We start from the raw sequence: 17,592 nt of genomic DNA on the forward strand, positions 1-17,592 counted from the left end.
AACAGCTCATGGAATATGTGGGGACTGATCGAGCAACAACTTTTATGAGTATTTCCCTTCCCGCTGCACTAAGCTTTCTCTCGCACCCCCCCCCCCCCCCCCCACCACCAGATTGCTTATTTTCGTGCTTAATTTTTCAAAAGCCTTGGTACTTGACTGCCCTAGAGCTGTCGGTAGTCCTAGGTACCTCTCCCCTAGGGCCTCTCTCTCTATGTTCAGCACTTGAGTTACTTCCTTCTTGCTTTCTTCTTGGCAATTTTTACTGAAGAAAATTGCTGATTTTGTACGGTTTACCAGTTGGCCCGATCCTCTATTATAGACATCTAGAATGTCATTCAATCTGGCTGCTCCTCTGCGTGAAGCCTGTGTAATTATGCAATCGTCAGCAAATAGAAGATGGGAAATCCAAGGGGCATGGATTCCCACCCGGACTCCCTTAGCAAGGTACTGAGGACCAAAATAATTTAGGAGGCTTGAAAAACCTTCAGCGCATAATAGAAAAGATACGGAGAAATTGGGTCACCCTGTCTAGTGCCTCTGGAAGGGCTAAAAAATTCAAATAAGTTCCCATTCACCTTTACCGAGAAGCTCACCGACTCCACACACTTCATCACTAGGGAAACCCACTCTTCCGCGAAACCTAATTTCCTCATGATGCTTCTCAGATATGACCATTCCACCCGGTCATAAGCCTTTGCCATATCCAGCTTGACTGCACAGTCTGCTACCTTCCCCTTTTTCTTCTTCAAATAATGTATACATTCGTACGCCGTGAGGATGTTATCAGTTATCAACCAACCAGGAATGAAAGCACTTTGCTCTTCCGAAATTACCTCATCTAGCACCATTCTAAGTCTGTTAGCCAACACTTTAGAACACAATTTATATAGCACATTACAGAGTGCTATGGGCCTATATAGAGCCATCTCCTGGGCATGCTTGACCTTCGGGATGAGGACCAGGATGGTTTTGTTGATGTCCCTTGGCAGCTCGCCTCCTCCCCAAAAGTCAAGAACTGCTGAGCAAATGTCATTCTTCAATATATTCCAGTGTCTCTTTCGTCAACTACTCTGCAACTGCAAGTGTGCGTGCGTGCGTGTTGTATGTTCATTAGTACTTGCATTTCAGATTCTTCTCTCGTTCGATGCCATCCGCTTAGTTCATTCTGTAATCTGAACAACTACAGCCAGCAACCAAAAGACAGCAGCATGACACCCCCTATGCGGATCTAGGAATTTCGAGACAAGCGTGTGGGAATCGGAACTACACTCAGTTTTGGCGGGTTTCATGTGTATTTTTCAGATAATTTTTGTAGGATTTCACGATGTTGGTCGATTCCTTCCGTCTTTTACACACCGCGGTACAAACTTCTGAGCCCTCGGTCCTGTTGTAATTCCATATGCAGAACTTGTTAGGGTGATCTCCACCGTGTGGGCCCAACGGCCCACCGGGCCCTAGATCGGGGGCGCCCAACCCACTATGGTTGGCATGCCCCTGTCGTGCTGCGCAATATAAGGAGGTGGGGGAGCCGGGGCATGCCTTACGAGGTTCGACTGGGTAGCCAACCCCCCATCGACAACCCCAAGACCGATCTAGGGTTTGCGCAGAAGCAACGGGAAGCTCCGCCGCCGCCGTCAGCACCTCGCCCTCGCCGTCGACATGGCCGCACCGTCGAGCTCGTCGTCGAGTCAAGGAGAAGGTACTCCTCCTCCTCCCTCTCACTCTCTCTCTCTCGATCCCCATAGTCATGCCAAATCCATTCACAGAAAAGATCTTCTACCGTCCTAGATCTACACCTAGATAATTCTAAGATTCTAACAGAACTTTGCCTGGCTTTGTTCTTCATGTACAAACGGGGCGAAGAATTTTTTCCCTTACTAGTTTAAGGCAAACGGTGCGAAGATTGTGAAGTGTAGGAACCGAGAAGTGACCCAGAGATCAATTCCTGAGGAACTCTCTATTTTTTTTAAAGGCCTCTTTGATTCACATGATTTCCAAATGCAAGAATAGGAAAAATACAGGGTCAAAGTTGCATGACATCTTCAATACTACAGGAATTACATAATGTTTGATTGTGCACAGGAAAAACATAGGATTCTTACAATGAGGTTGGACTGGATGGAATTTTTCTTACAAAACCTAGTAGAAATGAATCCTAAGAAAAATTTCCTATGGTTTGTAATCATTTGAATCAAACGAACGACGTAGAAAAAGTTCCTGAGGATTCAAAATCCTCCAAAAAATCTTTTGGAATTCCTTTGAATCAAAGGGGGCCTTAAGCACGTGAATCAGAACAGGGAAATGCATCGACATGCCAATGAAGTTCATGCAAAGTTCTGACACAAAATCCCGCTTGCAAAAAACAAGAAGTTCGACACAAAATCCAACCTGAAGTCACCAAACTAACAGGGAAATGTATCGACATGCCAATGAAGTTTATGTAAAGTTCGTCACAAAATCCAACCTAAAGTCACCGAACTCCTCATCACCGTCGGTTTATTACCATACCTACTTTTTCCATTCATTTCTTTGTCATTTTGCTATCTACTTGATTTGACATGCGCAGTATGTTCTTTAGTTTCCGTATTTCAGAACAATTTCATTTCAAGCACTCCGACTCCAGGGACTGAACTGCGACTTCTCCTTTTTTGAGGCGGAAAATCATAACTGCGACGATTCTTGATTTCCAGAAAAAATGTGTTTTGCCAGAGTATCAAATTTTGACCAGGCCCGTAGGAACATCAGCAGATCATGTCTGTAAACACAAACATTTTTACATGAATCATGTCTGCAAAATTTTAAAATAGAGTTGTCCTTGTTGATTCAAACACAGCGACTTGTGCCATGCCATAGATACTTAAGCGCGTGGTATAGGGATACACAAGCACATGAACGCTTTGCAAAATGTCAAAGAATCTGCGTTACCTCTTTAGCTCGAACAAATTATTTACTGAATGGATGAACAGGGTCGAGAAATGAAAAGACATGCGAATACCAGTATATACAGTGCCTTTCATACACAGGCAAGGTAACAGATAATGTTCTGTTGTTCGGCAGGAGTACCTGTGCCTTTCATACATAGGCATGGTTGCTGATGGCAAAGAACCCGGGCTGATCTTTGTGAACGATATCATCTTTTTTTGTCATCACTCATCAGGTTTCAAGTGCCCTTGGAGCTTGTTGGAGATTTCAGGCAGTAAACTAAAGTTAATGCACAAGAAGTTGTGCACAAGGGAGGACCAGTTCAAACTCCAAGGGCACGCTGCTTTAGCAGCTGAGGATTACCTATGCATTACAAATTGGTAACAGGTATCAACTGCGGGGAATTATGCTTTCCAAAGTACCTCTTTTGAACTGCTTCCTTCTGGATGATCAGTAGAAAACAAAACAAAAAAACAGGAATGCTTGGTAAGAAAACCAAACTTTGGTTTTAGAGGAAAAAAGGGTACTGAAGCGTGCAACCAAAACAAACCTTAATTTAAGATATATGGATTGATGCCTTCCCTACAGATGTAACCGACTGAGCAAGTATGCAAATCTGGAAGGCAACCAGGATTATCTATCAGAAAGCAAGAAGTTATAAAACTGCACAGAGGCTAGTAGAGCATACTAACCCGATATTTCTTACGTGCTCTCTACTTCCATCGTCAGCATGAAAATGAAGCCGGGGTGGCGGTAGTGCCGGTGCCACTGGTACCACCTCTTCCAAACGCCCATCGCTGTAGGCATGCTGAAAAACATACGGCACTGAGGAGTCAAACCAAAGAAGCAAAAGAGCGTGGGAAAACAGACAATTCATGGATGGAAGGAGAAGAAAATCTCTATAGAGTTTATCTGCACAATTCATTGCACGAATCAAACTACAAGTCTAATGTTTCTATTCCAACGCCATCTGACAGTCACCATTTTCTAGACCACATATTTGATACACTCAGCTTTCCTTCTGAACATTCCACGTCGCCTAATCTAGCACTGGTTGCAGACAGCTTAATATTGTCACTCCTGTAGAGGTGCGAGTTCAAACTATTGCGAAGTATTTGCAAAATTTATCCTCGATAGCTATGACATTGTTGTCTACAATGTTTCAATCATGCTTCATTCAGAAATGACGCTGCACATTAGTTATGGGAAGGTAACAGCAGGCAAATTATCAGTCTTAAGCACTGTATCAAAAGGTAAATAGGACAGGTAGCCGGTAAAATTTCATTTGACAATTCACACATTATATAGGATGTATACGAGATGACAAATTTGCATCTCAACCGAAATCAGTAAGTTATACCTTGTAAAAACAACGGCCACCAAAGGGGCAAGTGTCCCTTCCAAAGTCGAAGTACTTACAATCAATAGACCTGCAACAACATATGTGTGGCTTAGACAAACGGGGCATGAATTAACAATTGCTATAGCAGAAGATACAAAAGAATTCTCTCTAGGGTATAATTAGCTAGTCATAATGAGGTACATGGTTTTTAATACGTCATCATATCGTTGTTATGATGACGATACAACGTCGTGGCGCCCGTGGAAGGCATCATGTCCACCCCTGCGATAATATTGGTCTGTGGTGTCGTGATCCCGTCCTGTGGCGTTGCGGGGACGTTTTGAACTCCGTGGCGCTGAAACTGCGACGCCACAGAAGAGAACAGCAGAGCAGGCACGTGCGGGAGGGAAACTGCAGGGCGCGCGGGAGGAAACTGCAGGAAGAAAATTAGGCACGGAAGGAGGAAAGGCAGTTGCGCGGGAGGGAGAGAGAGGAGAGGGAATCGAGCGAGTCTCCCTCCCGAGAAATCAAAGTCACAGAGAAATTGGGAAAGAGAGAAAGGAGATTAGAGGGAATCGAGTGCTCCTTCCCCAGCGCCGGCCCGGCGGCTCCTTCTCCCACCTCTATGAACTCCAGCAGCAGGTATGTCTTCTTCCTTCCAGCTTCTCCTCTCCCTCTCTGCTCTGTTCTGCCCTAGTTCCCTCCCTCTACTCTGTTCTATTCCATGCTAATAACCCTCTCTGCTATGCTCTGTTCCCCTCTCTCTCCCTCTGCTCTATTATCGTGGTGTGCCTCTCCATCCCTCTACTTAGATAATGTCATTATAGGCTAGTATATTTCTATGATGCCAATCTGCCATTATAGGCTAGTACATTTCTATGATGCCATTATAGGCTAGTATATTTCGATGATGCTATTATATGCTAGTATGTTTCTATGAAGTCGCCACGCCACACGACAAAAGCTTTATAAAGCTGTGAGGGGGTGGGTCGCCGCAACTTGTCATGCCGTATTCAAAACCATGATGAGATATTGTATCAACTGTTAGATCTGTTATTGTTACTAGTCTAAGAATTCCCATAGTGATCATGTAAGGATGTGCGTAATGGCAATTCGTAGGTTCAATGAAGAAGAGGTATCTTACTTGAGCTTGGCCTTGTAACCATCAATTATTTCCTGTTTTTCCTCTTTCGAGGAGTACCATGTAGAACTAGGAATGACATAGTATGAGACCTTGCGGCATATTGGACAAGCCTTGACTGTAGAGTCGATATCCATAGAAGATGTAAGAGAGCTGCTGCGCCACTTCCTGATGCATGTGATACAGAAGGCATGGTCACATTCAGGTAGAAGTCCAAACCTCTTTTCTGCTGCTGTTGACTTTGAAAGCACACAGTCCAAACACACACTACATTCTATCTCTTCACTTTTTTTCAAGGTCTCCAGCCATTTGTTGTTTCTCTTGCAGAGCTTGATATGAACCCCACTTTCACTAGGACGGTAGGGATGCAAGCACTGTTTTCCACAGGTTGTGCATAGATTCCCATGCATTTGAGGGCACTCTTCCCCATAAGGACATGTTCCAGCTGCAGCAGAAGAGCACATTGGCAAATGAGCAGGTGGGAGGGATGCTTGATCCTGCGTAGTTCGTCTTGGTGGCACGCTGTTGTTATCCTCTCTCCGATCAGGTTGATGTGCAGAGAGCGCTGATGCAGATTTGCATGTCTGTTGTATTTGGTTACTCACAACAATTCTGTCCTCCTCGCAAATACGACATCCGGAAGAACTGAGAATCTGATAAGAGTTGGATGCTGCAACTGCTGCAGTTGGTGGTGGGTGTTCATAAGAAACTTCAACATGTTCATATCTGCAATGGCTACCATAGGAGCAAACACCATTCTGGTAAAATGCACAAACCTGCATAAATAAGCATCTCGGTAAGGAACACTAGAAGGTAAACTGGTCCAAAGATTACTAAATATGTAGTCAGTAAGTTACATTATTTGATTGATCATTCCAGTCATGGGAGAATTGGCAGTAATCTCCTTTAAAGCAAGCACCATGCACAAAGAACTTGCAAGCAGACCTGCCAGGAATACAAAACAACAAAGAGACCTGTAAGTGATTCCACCGATATTGAAATGGGTTTTTTATTTCCGTGCCCTCGGTTCCTTAGTTCTACTCAGTTTTGCCCAAGGCTTAAAACGTTGCTCGCTTCTACACTTCGTTCTTTGGCAAATGCTCGCAAATGTCCTCACGGCGGACCTATTAACGGTCAAGGCCTTTGAATGTTACCTCCTGCCGGGTGGGGCTAGGTTAAATCCTGCCGAGTGGGGCCAACCTAGCTACTGACATGTGGGGCTGAAGCAACAGGAAAATGATCCCTTTGACTGTAGAAGAAATGATTAATTTGCAAGTGGGTCCACCGTCGGAAGGAAAAATCAGGCGGCTTCTGGCCACTGCCTCGCTGACGCTTTGCCGTCGCCGGAGTTGCTCTCCTGCGCGACACAGGCCAGGCAGGGGGTGGGGTGTCTAGCAGGCGCAAGGCCGCTTCACCCTGAGGTGGCGCTGGAGCTTCTCATTGCTGAAATCTTGCTGGCCGCGGGCTCGTGCGGTCTGTGGTGGCGCGACGCTAGGAGGCGGGGCGATACAGAGCACGGGAGAGGCAGGAAAGAGGGGCAAAAGAATGAGTAGGTCATCACGAATCTGACGGAGGCATTGGAAGGGGTGGAGGAGCACTTTGTGAGAACCTCGACGCCGGCGGGTGGCAGGCAGAGAAGAGCAGCGACGCGGGGATGACTCGGACCACGCGAGGCTCGATGAGAATCACCGGAAGGTTCAGAGTGATCAGGTGGAGCTGAGGGAGGCGGCGGTGGAGTCCGGAGGTCGCCGGAGAATAAGATCTGCTCAGCGGCAGCAACCGGTAAGAGCTGAGGAAGAAGATGGTGATGCAGCGATTGGAGGCACCTCGGGTCGATTACTTCTGCAGGAAGGATTCTCGAGCCGATGTGGGTCTCTTGGGCAAGGTGGAGAGGCTCGTGGAGGACGCTGGCCATGACGGCGCAAAGCAGTGGCGCGCGAGCATGCTCTGGACGGCGCGAACGCCGTTCACTTTCCGGTCAGAATAGAGCACGAGAGGATGCACGGCTTGCGGATACAGCTTCGGCATGTCTACGAGGTCGTGGCGGCAAGGTTTAGCGGCCGAGTTGAGAAGCGACGGTGTCGCGATGGACGGCAGAAAGAGCGGCCAGGAAGATGAGCTGCTTCGGGACGAAGAATGTTAGCCCTGGCAAAAATATGGGAATGTATTGTTATTGTCACTTATTCAGTTCCTATGAATTTCGATTTGTTTTTAGAAAGTGGACTTTTGTTCACCAAGGGTTAATCGATGTTGATGTTGTGTTCTGGTTAATCGAAATTTCAACTTGTTTTGAAAAAGTTGACTTTTGTTCATCGGGCGGAAGAAAGAGTCACTTTTTGCCCTATGAGCTCACTGGAATGGACAATTTTGTAGGAAGCTTGGAAATTGAACTTCCTCCAAATTGATCTCTGATAGCACAAATGCACTCCGAATGGAAAGTTATGCAAGATGACGAAATTTCAAATTGTTTTGAGAAAGTTGACTTTTGTTGACCAGAGCCACTATTTGGCCACTATTTGGCCAGTTTGATGTAAATTTAGGAATTGAATCACAACACTTTCTCCAAATGAACTCAAACTTTGCACACTAGTCATATATGCCTATTAATGTCATTATCTCAAAGCTGGTTCAAATCTGAATTGTTTACCTATTTTTTGAATTTCAAATTCAAACAAATCTGGAGAACTGTTACCTCAATCACCCGCTTAGATTCACAAGTTTTGTCCCAGAAGATTTTCATAGCGTTTAGTGTTCATCCTTGATGTTCTCTCCAAATTTCAGATTTTCTGGAGTTCAGGAACGATATTTCGTATATTCTTTGAATTTCCAGCCTTTTCGGTTCATAATTCAAAATTCAATGAAAGTTCGCACAAATCGATGTGGAACCAATATAACAAAGTCATGGTATTCCAAAAAACTTGGAATGCACTGGGTCCAAACGCATTTGAATCATTTTTGCACCTAAACTACTGTTCTTGCCTAATCTGCCAATTGGGAAAAAAAAAGGAAATTTTATCCGGAAAAATCTGAAAACCTGCATGGGCTCTTTATTTGTCAATACCTGTCACCAAAAAAAATTTCAGACCAAAACCAATTTGTGACCGGCCTTACTTTACCCGGGGAGGTCAACCAACGTTGTTTCATTCAAAATAAGCATCCCAACAAAGTCACGGTGCCGAAAAAAGTATGACCTTATGCCGTTACCATACCCATATATATAAGAGAAAAACGGATAACATTCCATATATATATAGATCGATGGGTACGCAAGATCGATTACAAATTAGGAATAAAAATAGAGATACGTAGCAACATATACATATGTAGCTAGAGATAAATAACGGATAACATTATGCAGCGTCGCCGTCGTTGAGGCCGCGCTCCTCACGCAAGGCGAAGATGGCGTCGCGCTCCACCCGGATTTCTCGGACGTCCTTCCCCCCCCCCCCCCTCGAGAAGGTTGCTCCTTTCCGAGTTTAGCGTCGCGAGCTGAAACTCGTACCGCTCCCTCACCTCCGCCGCCCTCCCGGCCGCACTCGTTGGCGAAATCTTCCGCCACGGAAGCCACCTTCGCGGCAGCCATGCGCCGGTCGGCTTCCAGCACACGCTGCTGGTACGTGTGCAGGAGCTCGGCGTGGCGCCAACTGATCTCGCACTCGGCCTCCTCGTCGTCGTCGTCGTCGTCGTCGTCGTTGTTGAGGGGGAGTCGGCCACAGGAGAGCACGGGACGTCCACATCGATGTGGGCACGCTTTGGCGGCGGCGAGCGACTTCGACGAGCGGCGGCGTTCATGCTCAATGCATGGGACAATGCCGCCGGCGGAGTGGTGGCTAGCTCACGCCCATGGCCGCCGCCGGCCGAGCTCTCGGTACCGTCTACTAGCTCCTTGTCCTTGGCCATGGTGGAGAGAAGCGGTAGAGCTCAAGAGAGAGCGAGAGGAAGAATGTAGATGAGATCAGAGGAGACGAGAGAATCGGTTTACTGGGCACGCACATAAGTAGTAGTGGGGAGAGGAAGCCGACGGTACCGAGAGTAGTGGGGAGAGGAAACCGACAGGACGATCTCACAATTATTGAGAGTGAGTGGGAAACGTGCTGGGACCGCTCTCACTGGACCGCGCCGCCGGCGCGGCTGCTATTGGCGCCAGTTCCCTCCAACTTCCCACGTACGCCAGTTTCCCATGCATTTCAAACTGCACCGGCGACCGCATTCAAAGCCCACCGATCGCCGGAAACCTCTCCCCTTCCCCTGTCACCATCGCTATTTAACCCGGCGCCATGGCTCTGCTTCTTCTACAGAGCTCTCCATTCTTCTCCTTCTACACAGCTCTCCACTCCACTTCTTCAACCCAACGCCCAACGCCCCCACTGACGACAAGCAATGGCATTTGAAGGCCTCACCTTCAACCCGCCACCCCTCACTGACGAGGCGTTGTTCCCACCTGGCGTGCGTGTGGAGCGGACGCTCCAGTTGTGGGCGATGTCGCGCAACCGGAGCTCGATGGCGCTGGCCAGGAACTTCCTCAACACCGGCTTCGGTCACCTGGAGGCTGGTGGCCCTCCAATGTACCGCCTGGAGAGGCTCCGCGAGCACGGCATCAAAACCGCCCTCCTGGTGCACCTCACCAACAGCCATGACGCCGATTACCTCCTTGGCCGCGTGTACTGGTGTGGATGCGAGTTGATCGCATTTACGCTGTACAACGTGTACACCAACACTACAACCACGTTCCCCCACGCCGACGAGATGCACGGCCTCCCGTACATGGAGGAGGCGGAGGCGCTTGTGGAGGTGGCTGTCGAGGGGCCTGCGCCGCCTGTGGAGGAATCTGAAGACGAAGCCGAGGAGTGAGCGATCGATCGGCGTTTTTTTTTCAAAATTAATGTCGTTATACGCTATGTAAGCCCTTGTTGGAATATATGAACTAGGTTCTTTCTTCGATGGCTGTGTTGTGCTGTGTCCGCGGCGTGAGTGCGCGACAACGGCGCATCATAGCGTCCGTTGCGCCGACCGAGAGCATCCTAGCGACGCATCCTAGCGTCCCCGTCCCGGTCCTTGTCCTCGTGCTCGCGCCGATCCCCACGCCGCAGCGGCCGTCGTCGCAGTGGCCAGAGTCAAGCTCACCGAAGCCCGGCCCGGCGCACAGTCAGCAGCGCGCATTGGTCCCACCCGTCAGCAGCTAACGGCTTGACCGAGTTGACCGTGAGGAGGTGCTCCGTGATGGCAAAAGCGAGCATTTGCGCAAAGAAGGAGGGTAGAAGCAAGCAGTGTTCTAAGGCCTGGGCAAAACTGAGTAGAACTAAAGAACCGAGGGGCACGGAAGTAAAAAACCCTATTGAAATATTCTCCTCAAGCAGAAAAAGCAACAAATCAGAAATGGAGTTGGGAAAGCGCTAGCTCTACAGTCACTTGAATTGACCACTTGCACTGTTAGTTGAAAACTACACTCTCATGAGATGTGTCAGCAACCCCATGAGATAAAGGGTGTTAACAAGATGCTACGCCAACAGGCAACAGACAGTCTTCCTTGACAGACACCTAGTTAGATAACAGCATAGCAGGGCGCATGGTTACCAGCTGCTCTATAATTCAGTCAAACATAGTATTGCACAGTGTTGTGCCTGTACCCTGTATGCATAACTTGCAATGTGCGTAAGCCTAGTTTATTCATCTACTATATTATTTTACTTCACAATTTTGCGAACTCATCTAGATCAAGAATTCCGATATACTAATTGGCAACACCATCATTCTCTTTCGTCGATGTCGATGCACCAGAAGAGGATTATACCCTGATCTGTGCCCTATTTCTACAAAATTCACCATCCCTTTTCTATTCCCCAAATAAACTGCATCCAGTTGTTGAAGTGACTATTGCAGGCGCGGCATCCGTCTACCACATAGAACTTAGGCGGTTCAGTAGAAGACCGAATCAACACATAGTGATGCACAGTGAGAACCTGAGGTCCATCACCACACGTGATCTAGTGTTTCCACAACCACAATCAGGGTGATTACTGATTAGCAATGGTCCCTCCCTCGGAGTTCAATTCGGCTAAATCGGTAGCTAGAGAGTGCCTGAAATCTAAAAATTGCATGCTCTCTAAAACAAAACGCCACCTTGATTACCCCAAATCACAACAATAAGCAGCAACCTTGCTCAGATTATGACCTCCTGGCCGCACTACGAAGCTAGAAGCTAAATCCAACGCGAAATCGATACGCCGGCATAAACACGATCCACCTCCGAGCTTAACAACACCGCCCTAAACGAGCTCGAATCGGCCGCAAGGCACCCGAGCAAGTTGGGGAAGTGGAGGAATCGCAGTACCTGTTCGACATGGCCGCCTAGCCGGATCAGACCCGACGGAACAGAGCCGAGCCGTGCGACCTCGACGGTACGAGGCCGAAGGGGAGGAGCCTGCGCCCTCTCCGCCTTGCTCCTATGGTTCGGTCCGTGCCGTCCTTTCGCTTCCCTTCGCTCCCTTTCGTCTCCTTCGCGCTTCCGCAGCTAGGCTCCCCTTTGCTTTGGGTGGTGGTGCCGCCGTGGCCCTGCGGGGAATGGTTTTTCCTAAAAACGGGAGGGGAAGGAGACGGAGGGGTGCGGAATGACGGTTCTGCCCCTCGGACGTGAGGCGAGTGTGAGGTAACGGTTCAAGGGTAGAATGGTGAAAACAGGGGGCGGGGAGTGAGGAGAGCGTGGCGCTATGGTCCCGCCGGATTGCGTGGGCAACCGCTTTTGCGGAGGCAGCGGCCAACGTGAAATGAGCTGTGGCTGTGGTAAAGAGGCGTGATTATGAAGGTCAAACAAAACACGCGGTTATTAGTAATCGAGCTGCAGGTGGAGCCTCTCATGGACTGCATGAGCAGGACTTGTTTTTCAGCCCCTTCGTATGAATTTATGAACACATCACCGCCTGACAAGGCTCCGCTTTTACAAATGGGAGAGCTATTCCAATGAGAAGTACGAGTATCTTTTGCAGGTTTGACATTGAGTACAAACTTCAACATATAATACTCTCTCCGTTCCATACTAACTGACTTTCTATTACATGTATATATACGTTTTTTAGACATAAATACATCCATATTTGTGCAAATTTGAGTCACTTAATATGAGACGGAACTTGGAAGACAAAATTCTCATCCAAACGAACCCATAAAGAAAGCATTCTATTTATAGACTAGGAGTTCAAATAAACACCGGATATAGTATTCTTGGTCTCATCTTTTTGGATAAATAGATATATGAGGGACTGTAAACATTTTGACCGGGTCATTTAAGATTTAGAAGAAAAACAGAGTATAATCCAAAGGAACAAAGTCATTTGCATAATCTTTAGACAGTATGATTGCACCAAAGATATTTCATATGATAGGATTGTTCTTCCTCCGGATTTTGAAGGAGTCCAGGCATGAGGTCTAAGCTTATAGAAAATTTCTTTAAAATTCCCAATGCATCTTTTCTCTATTTACTCTCCTACTTAAAGTAGATATTGACATATCATAGATGCTCCTTCTATTCCAAGGTAGATGGCGTTTTTTGATATGTGACTTGTGGCTATATATTATTTTTTAAGGGGAAAATGGCGACAGTAAACCAAAGCCAAGCAAGGTCAACAAACCATGTTTGATCTCCCTAATAAAAGCACCCACATTTTACCGTCTTGTTTTCCAATTTACACGCAATACTAGTAAGACTAGAACGAAAATATGCGCATGTAGCGGTATTGCAAATTGCAAGCCGAAAATTGCAGGAACTAACCATTTCTCATTTTTGCTGAAAGAATCCCAACTATTGGTGTAGCTATTTGCAGGCAGGTCTAACCCAGCGTGTAGGCGAGCAGGTACCTGGCCACCATGCTGGCACCTTTTTTTGTTTTCGATTTTCTTTTGATATTTATCTATAAATGTGGCAATATATCTTTTGTTTAATTTGGAGTATTCTCTGATTTGATTTGACATATCATTAAGATTTATATGCTCCAAATCTGTGACGCGATAAATATTTCGATATGCAAATATTTCCAGATAAGGAATAATTAAATACATACGATAAGTGTAATTTATTCCAAACATATCCGGTATACGCCTTCTACTATAAAACCCTTGCAATTATTTTATCTCTAGCCCAAATCATTGCATTGGCCACTTTTCTTCCAAGGTATCAAGGACCACAACAGCAACATCACACATTTCAACATGAAGGCCAGCCAAATGCTTCTCATGGCCCTTGCCATCATGGTGATATTGTCCCGTAATTAAATTTGTGTTTTTGATTTAGACAAATAGCTAAAATTCTTCAAACTTCTCTGTTGTTTTCATGGTCTTCATTTTTTTTTCGCGTTCTGCAGATGGCGTTGCAAGGACTTCAGCTGAAAGTAGCAGCCCTGCAGCCTTCGTCTGCGACAGAACTCCAATCAAAAGTTGGTCACACCTGTGATCTGCAATCGTGCCAGAAGTTATGTGCGCAACAAGGGTTAGGGATGCCAGTTGCGCTGCTTCGCGATTGCTCCTGGTCGCGGCAAGTTTGGCGGAAGCTTGCTTCTCAATTCGCCATCCCTTCCTTCGACCTGGACTCCTGGGATGATCGTGGTTCCTCTCCGTAGTGGTTCCGATCTCTATCGTCCTCGGCTACCTGCTCCTCACTGGCAAAATGCGCTCGCTCCTTGGGCACGCTTGCCTGCTGGGAAATTTGGAAGGAACGTAATCGTCGAACCTTTGAAGACGCTCGCCTGTCCGTCCGTTGATGGCCTGCTCATCAGGATACGTGATGAGGCCCTGCATTGGAAGCTTGCTGGTGGCCTCATCCCCTTTGACCCCGGTTAAGTGCTAGCTGTTGTATGTTTTTTGGTCTGGCTTGGCAGCCAGTTTGGGGGTTTTCTTGGTTTTTCGTGAGTTTAGACGCCTGGCTTCTAAGCTCTGTCTCTACTTGTGTACTTGGCCATCGGCTCTTTCTTTTATAATGGAATCCTAGCAGTTCTCCTGCTAGCTTTCAAAAAAAAAAATGCCAGTTGCGTCCCCACCAAGATTGAGGTCGCATGCGAATGTGTACCCTATAGAAACTGAACAAATAAAACACTTCCTCGGTATCATCGTACCATATGAAAAGTGACTCAAATTTGTCTAAAAATGAACGTATCTATGTATTAAAATATGTCTAGATATATGTAATACTTAGGCACTTATTGGGACGGAGGGAGTAGCGGATTATTTGTCCAGCTGTTTTTACTCTGCAAATCTTTTGTCGTGCAGCGCAAATCTTTCCAAATTAATAAACTTTTGATTCCATTTATTATGTGCGTGAATGGTTGCAACGAAAATCGTTGCATATCGATGAATTAGGTTATGATGCAGTACACTGCTATTTATGATCAACGATATGAGATGCAAATTGTTGTGCATGCACATGTCTTTTGACCGGCATTGTAAATCATTCATGCACAGTTTTTTGTACGGAAATCATTGGAAAGGAAAATGCACGCACTCAGATTAAAGGAGTAATTTTGCAAGGGCAGCCTGTTCTTCAGAATTACTCTGCATCATGGTCGTTTAACAAGGGTACCTTCTTCAATATTCAGAATTATTCCGCACGCCCGCCTGCCATTGAACCATTCGTGGCCCTTCTCTGCCCTGCCACCCCGGCGGCCGCCGCTTACGTATTCCCGGCCATCGTCAGTACAATCACTACGGGGTGGTTGTAGTGCCGGAGATTATGGGAAGTTGCAATCGCCACCGCGAGGATGTGCCGGAGACCACGGACGCACAAAGATAAGCCACGAATCGATGAGGCGTCGGAAAGGAAAGCCTACATGCATGGCCACGCCATCTTCAAGGCAGTCTGGGATCAGGATCCCTTAATTTTACTGTTGAAGCAACAGAGAAATAAATTGTACTACTAATACGATGCCCGTGCGTTTCTACGGCTCGATAAACATGTGTTTTTTCACTGCACATGTATATACGACAGTCATCTTGAATCATATTGACAATAAATGAAGTCATCTTGAGCAAATATAATAACAAGCAAAATATATAATTATCATAAACACAAAATGAAGTCATCTTGAGTCATATTGATAATAACATTGCATATGTGTATACGACAGTCACTCCAAATTCAACCCTAAATGATATTCAGCCGTTCCCTCCAGCAGCTCCAATCCTAAACAAAACTCAATGCACCAACTACATCCCTACACATCGCCTAGTCCCTCTAATAATGTTCTTTGTGTTTAATATACGAGAGTGTTTCAGACTTTAAAGTAAGATCTGCTGGAAAACTAAAATGCTGGAGTTCATCTCTTGGGAAATGGAGATTTTCTAGCTTTGTGATTCAGCCCCCAAACCAATTGGTATTTGCCAACGTGCCAGGATAAAACATAAGGAAGTGCACTATTATTAGCACGGTAACACCTCATTAGAATTTAAAGCATGGATAAAGTCATAATACGATCCTGTAAAATATAAGAAGCAGCATCAACACGAAATAAACATGGAACATGAGATCTATGAGAAATATTGTTTATTTGAAGTGATTAAGTGAATAGTAATAATCTAACAAGGATTACATGATAGTAATAGTTCGACACACCTGGAGTTCAGGCTAATGATACACAAGGATTAACATGACTTATCTCCAAAAGATGCTACAGGACGGCGACCGCCGGCAGAAATATCTTGAACGATTTACCATCAATTTAGAATCACAGAGACGTCTCAGTTTGTAGATGAGCGCCGACAACACCTCTGCGTAATCTTGACCAATACAAGCGGAATCATTGAGGCTCCGTTTGGTTGCAAGGGATTAGATCCCCAAGCGGAACTAATCCCTACAAGGTTTGGGTTAATCCCTTCCCTCCACCGAATCCCTGTTGGGATTAAATCCACAAGGGGTTGTAATCGCTGCCTACTTTTGCTCATTCGGTTACACCCTTCGGCAACAACAATTTCTTTTAGCACACTATAGGCGCTTATCTAGCAGCTTAACGTCAGAAATTTAATTACCAGAAAAATAAAGTAATTTACACACTGACTAGTAGAGTAATTAGCAGAGTGACTAATAGAGTAATTAACATAATAACCTGCACTCATAATTCTTGGCTTTCCCTTAAAAAACGTACGCTTGCTGAAACATTTTGGACAGACAAAATTAAACAGAGACTGATAACATTTGCCAGCACCAAGAGAAGCAACTAGCTGCAAACTTTCACAGAACCATGTCTCAGCAGCAAAATACAACCAAATTTGGTTTCAATTAGTACTAGGGGAAGCTGAAATTCCCTGGTCAGGTATTCAAATGCATATTGCTACAATAGAAACTCCATGACACGATGCAGCAACCTCAATGAGGACTGCAGGAGCCGTCCTTTCACCTGGAGAAACAAAATCAACAATTTATTAGTAACCTAGCAGTAACAACTAAGCAGCATACATGGTCAATACAGTAAGTATGAACAAGATGTGCTTACAAACACATGATCAGCTTCGCGACACAAGGAAGAGCTCTGTAAGAGATGTCATATTCCTTGCTACATCTGCTAGGCATACCAATGACAACATAATATTTGATTATGTATTTTGTGGCCGCGGGGAGTTGAATGAACTGACCAATCAGAGAAACAGAAAATAATTTGCCATTATGGAAATCCATTCAAGGTACTGTTTTTTCAAAAGCAAATGAACTGCTACAATTTGCATGGCATTGAACACCAATTATTTTCATGGCACTCCTAAAATTTTATCAAAAGCAAACCAACTGTTCGGAACAAAATTGCTACAAGAAATGTACCTGACTCATTTCATCTCGCTTCTTAACCACAGCAGAGCTGAATCAGGATTTGCATTGATGAAGATCTGACGGTTCTCTATAGTCTTGAAGACCCCATAAGCCTTTACTTTTTCTTGAGGTGTGACTTCCATTGTGTTCAGCACAGCGATGCACCTCTTGATTGAGAAATCATCCACATTACTCGACTCAGCCCGTTCTCTAGCTAACCGTGCAGCTTCTTCCTCAGCTTGTTTGGCCCAAAATCAAGAAACTTTTCCATCATTCCTGTGATATCTGCAGTCTGTCGACGTCTCTTGGGTTCTTGACCTTCATTTCTTGTTGTAGTGCTAGTAGCATCCCTTTGCATATTGGCTTCCACTTCTCTATCCCTTGTCATACTAGCTTGTCCATCATCAT

General features: G+C 45.8%; 1 protein-coding gene across 2 annotated transcripts; it reads right to left on the minus strand.

Moving 5' to 3' along the window:
• Positions 1-2,896: 2,896 nt before the first annotated feature.
• LOC100840927 (E3 ubiquitin-protein ligase makorin) lies at positions 2,897-11,969 on the minus strand. 2 transcript variants are annotated; one of them, XM_010237590.3, is made up of 7 exons: positions 11,737-11,969; positions 6,263-6,350; positions 5,409-6,181; positions 4,283-4,352; positions 3,629-3,730; positions 3,473-3,538; positions 2,897-3,364 (listed from the first exon to the last, which is right to left on the minus strand). In XM_010237590.3, exons 1-6 carry the CDS (start codon positions 11,745-11,747, stop codon positions 3,479-3,481), a joined length of 1,104 nt encoding a protein of 367 aa, XP_010235892.1. In that variant the 5' UTR covers positions 11,748-11,969; the 3' UTR covers positions 2,897-3,364; positions 3,473-3,478. The 2 variants fall into 2 exon arrangements, with proteins under 2 accessions (XP_010235892.1, XP_003570254.1); XM_003570206.4 differs by having other exon boundaries at positions 3,615-3,730.
• Positions 11,970-17,592: the final 5,623 nt, after the last annotated feature.

This window comes from Brachypodium distachyon, chromosome 3, assembly GCF_000005505.3.
Source record: "Brachypodium distachyon strain Bd21 chromosome 3, Brachypodium_distachyon_v3.0, whole genome shotgun sequence".
NCBI classification, from domain to species: Eukaryota; Viridiplantae; Streptophyta; class Magnoliopsida; order Poales; family Poaceae; genus Brachypodium; species Brachypodium distachyon.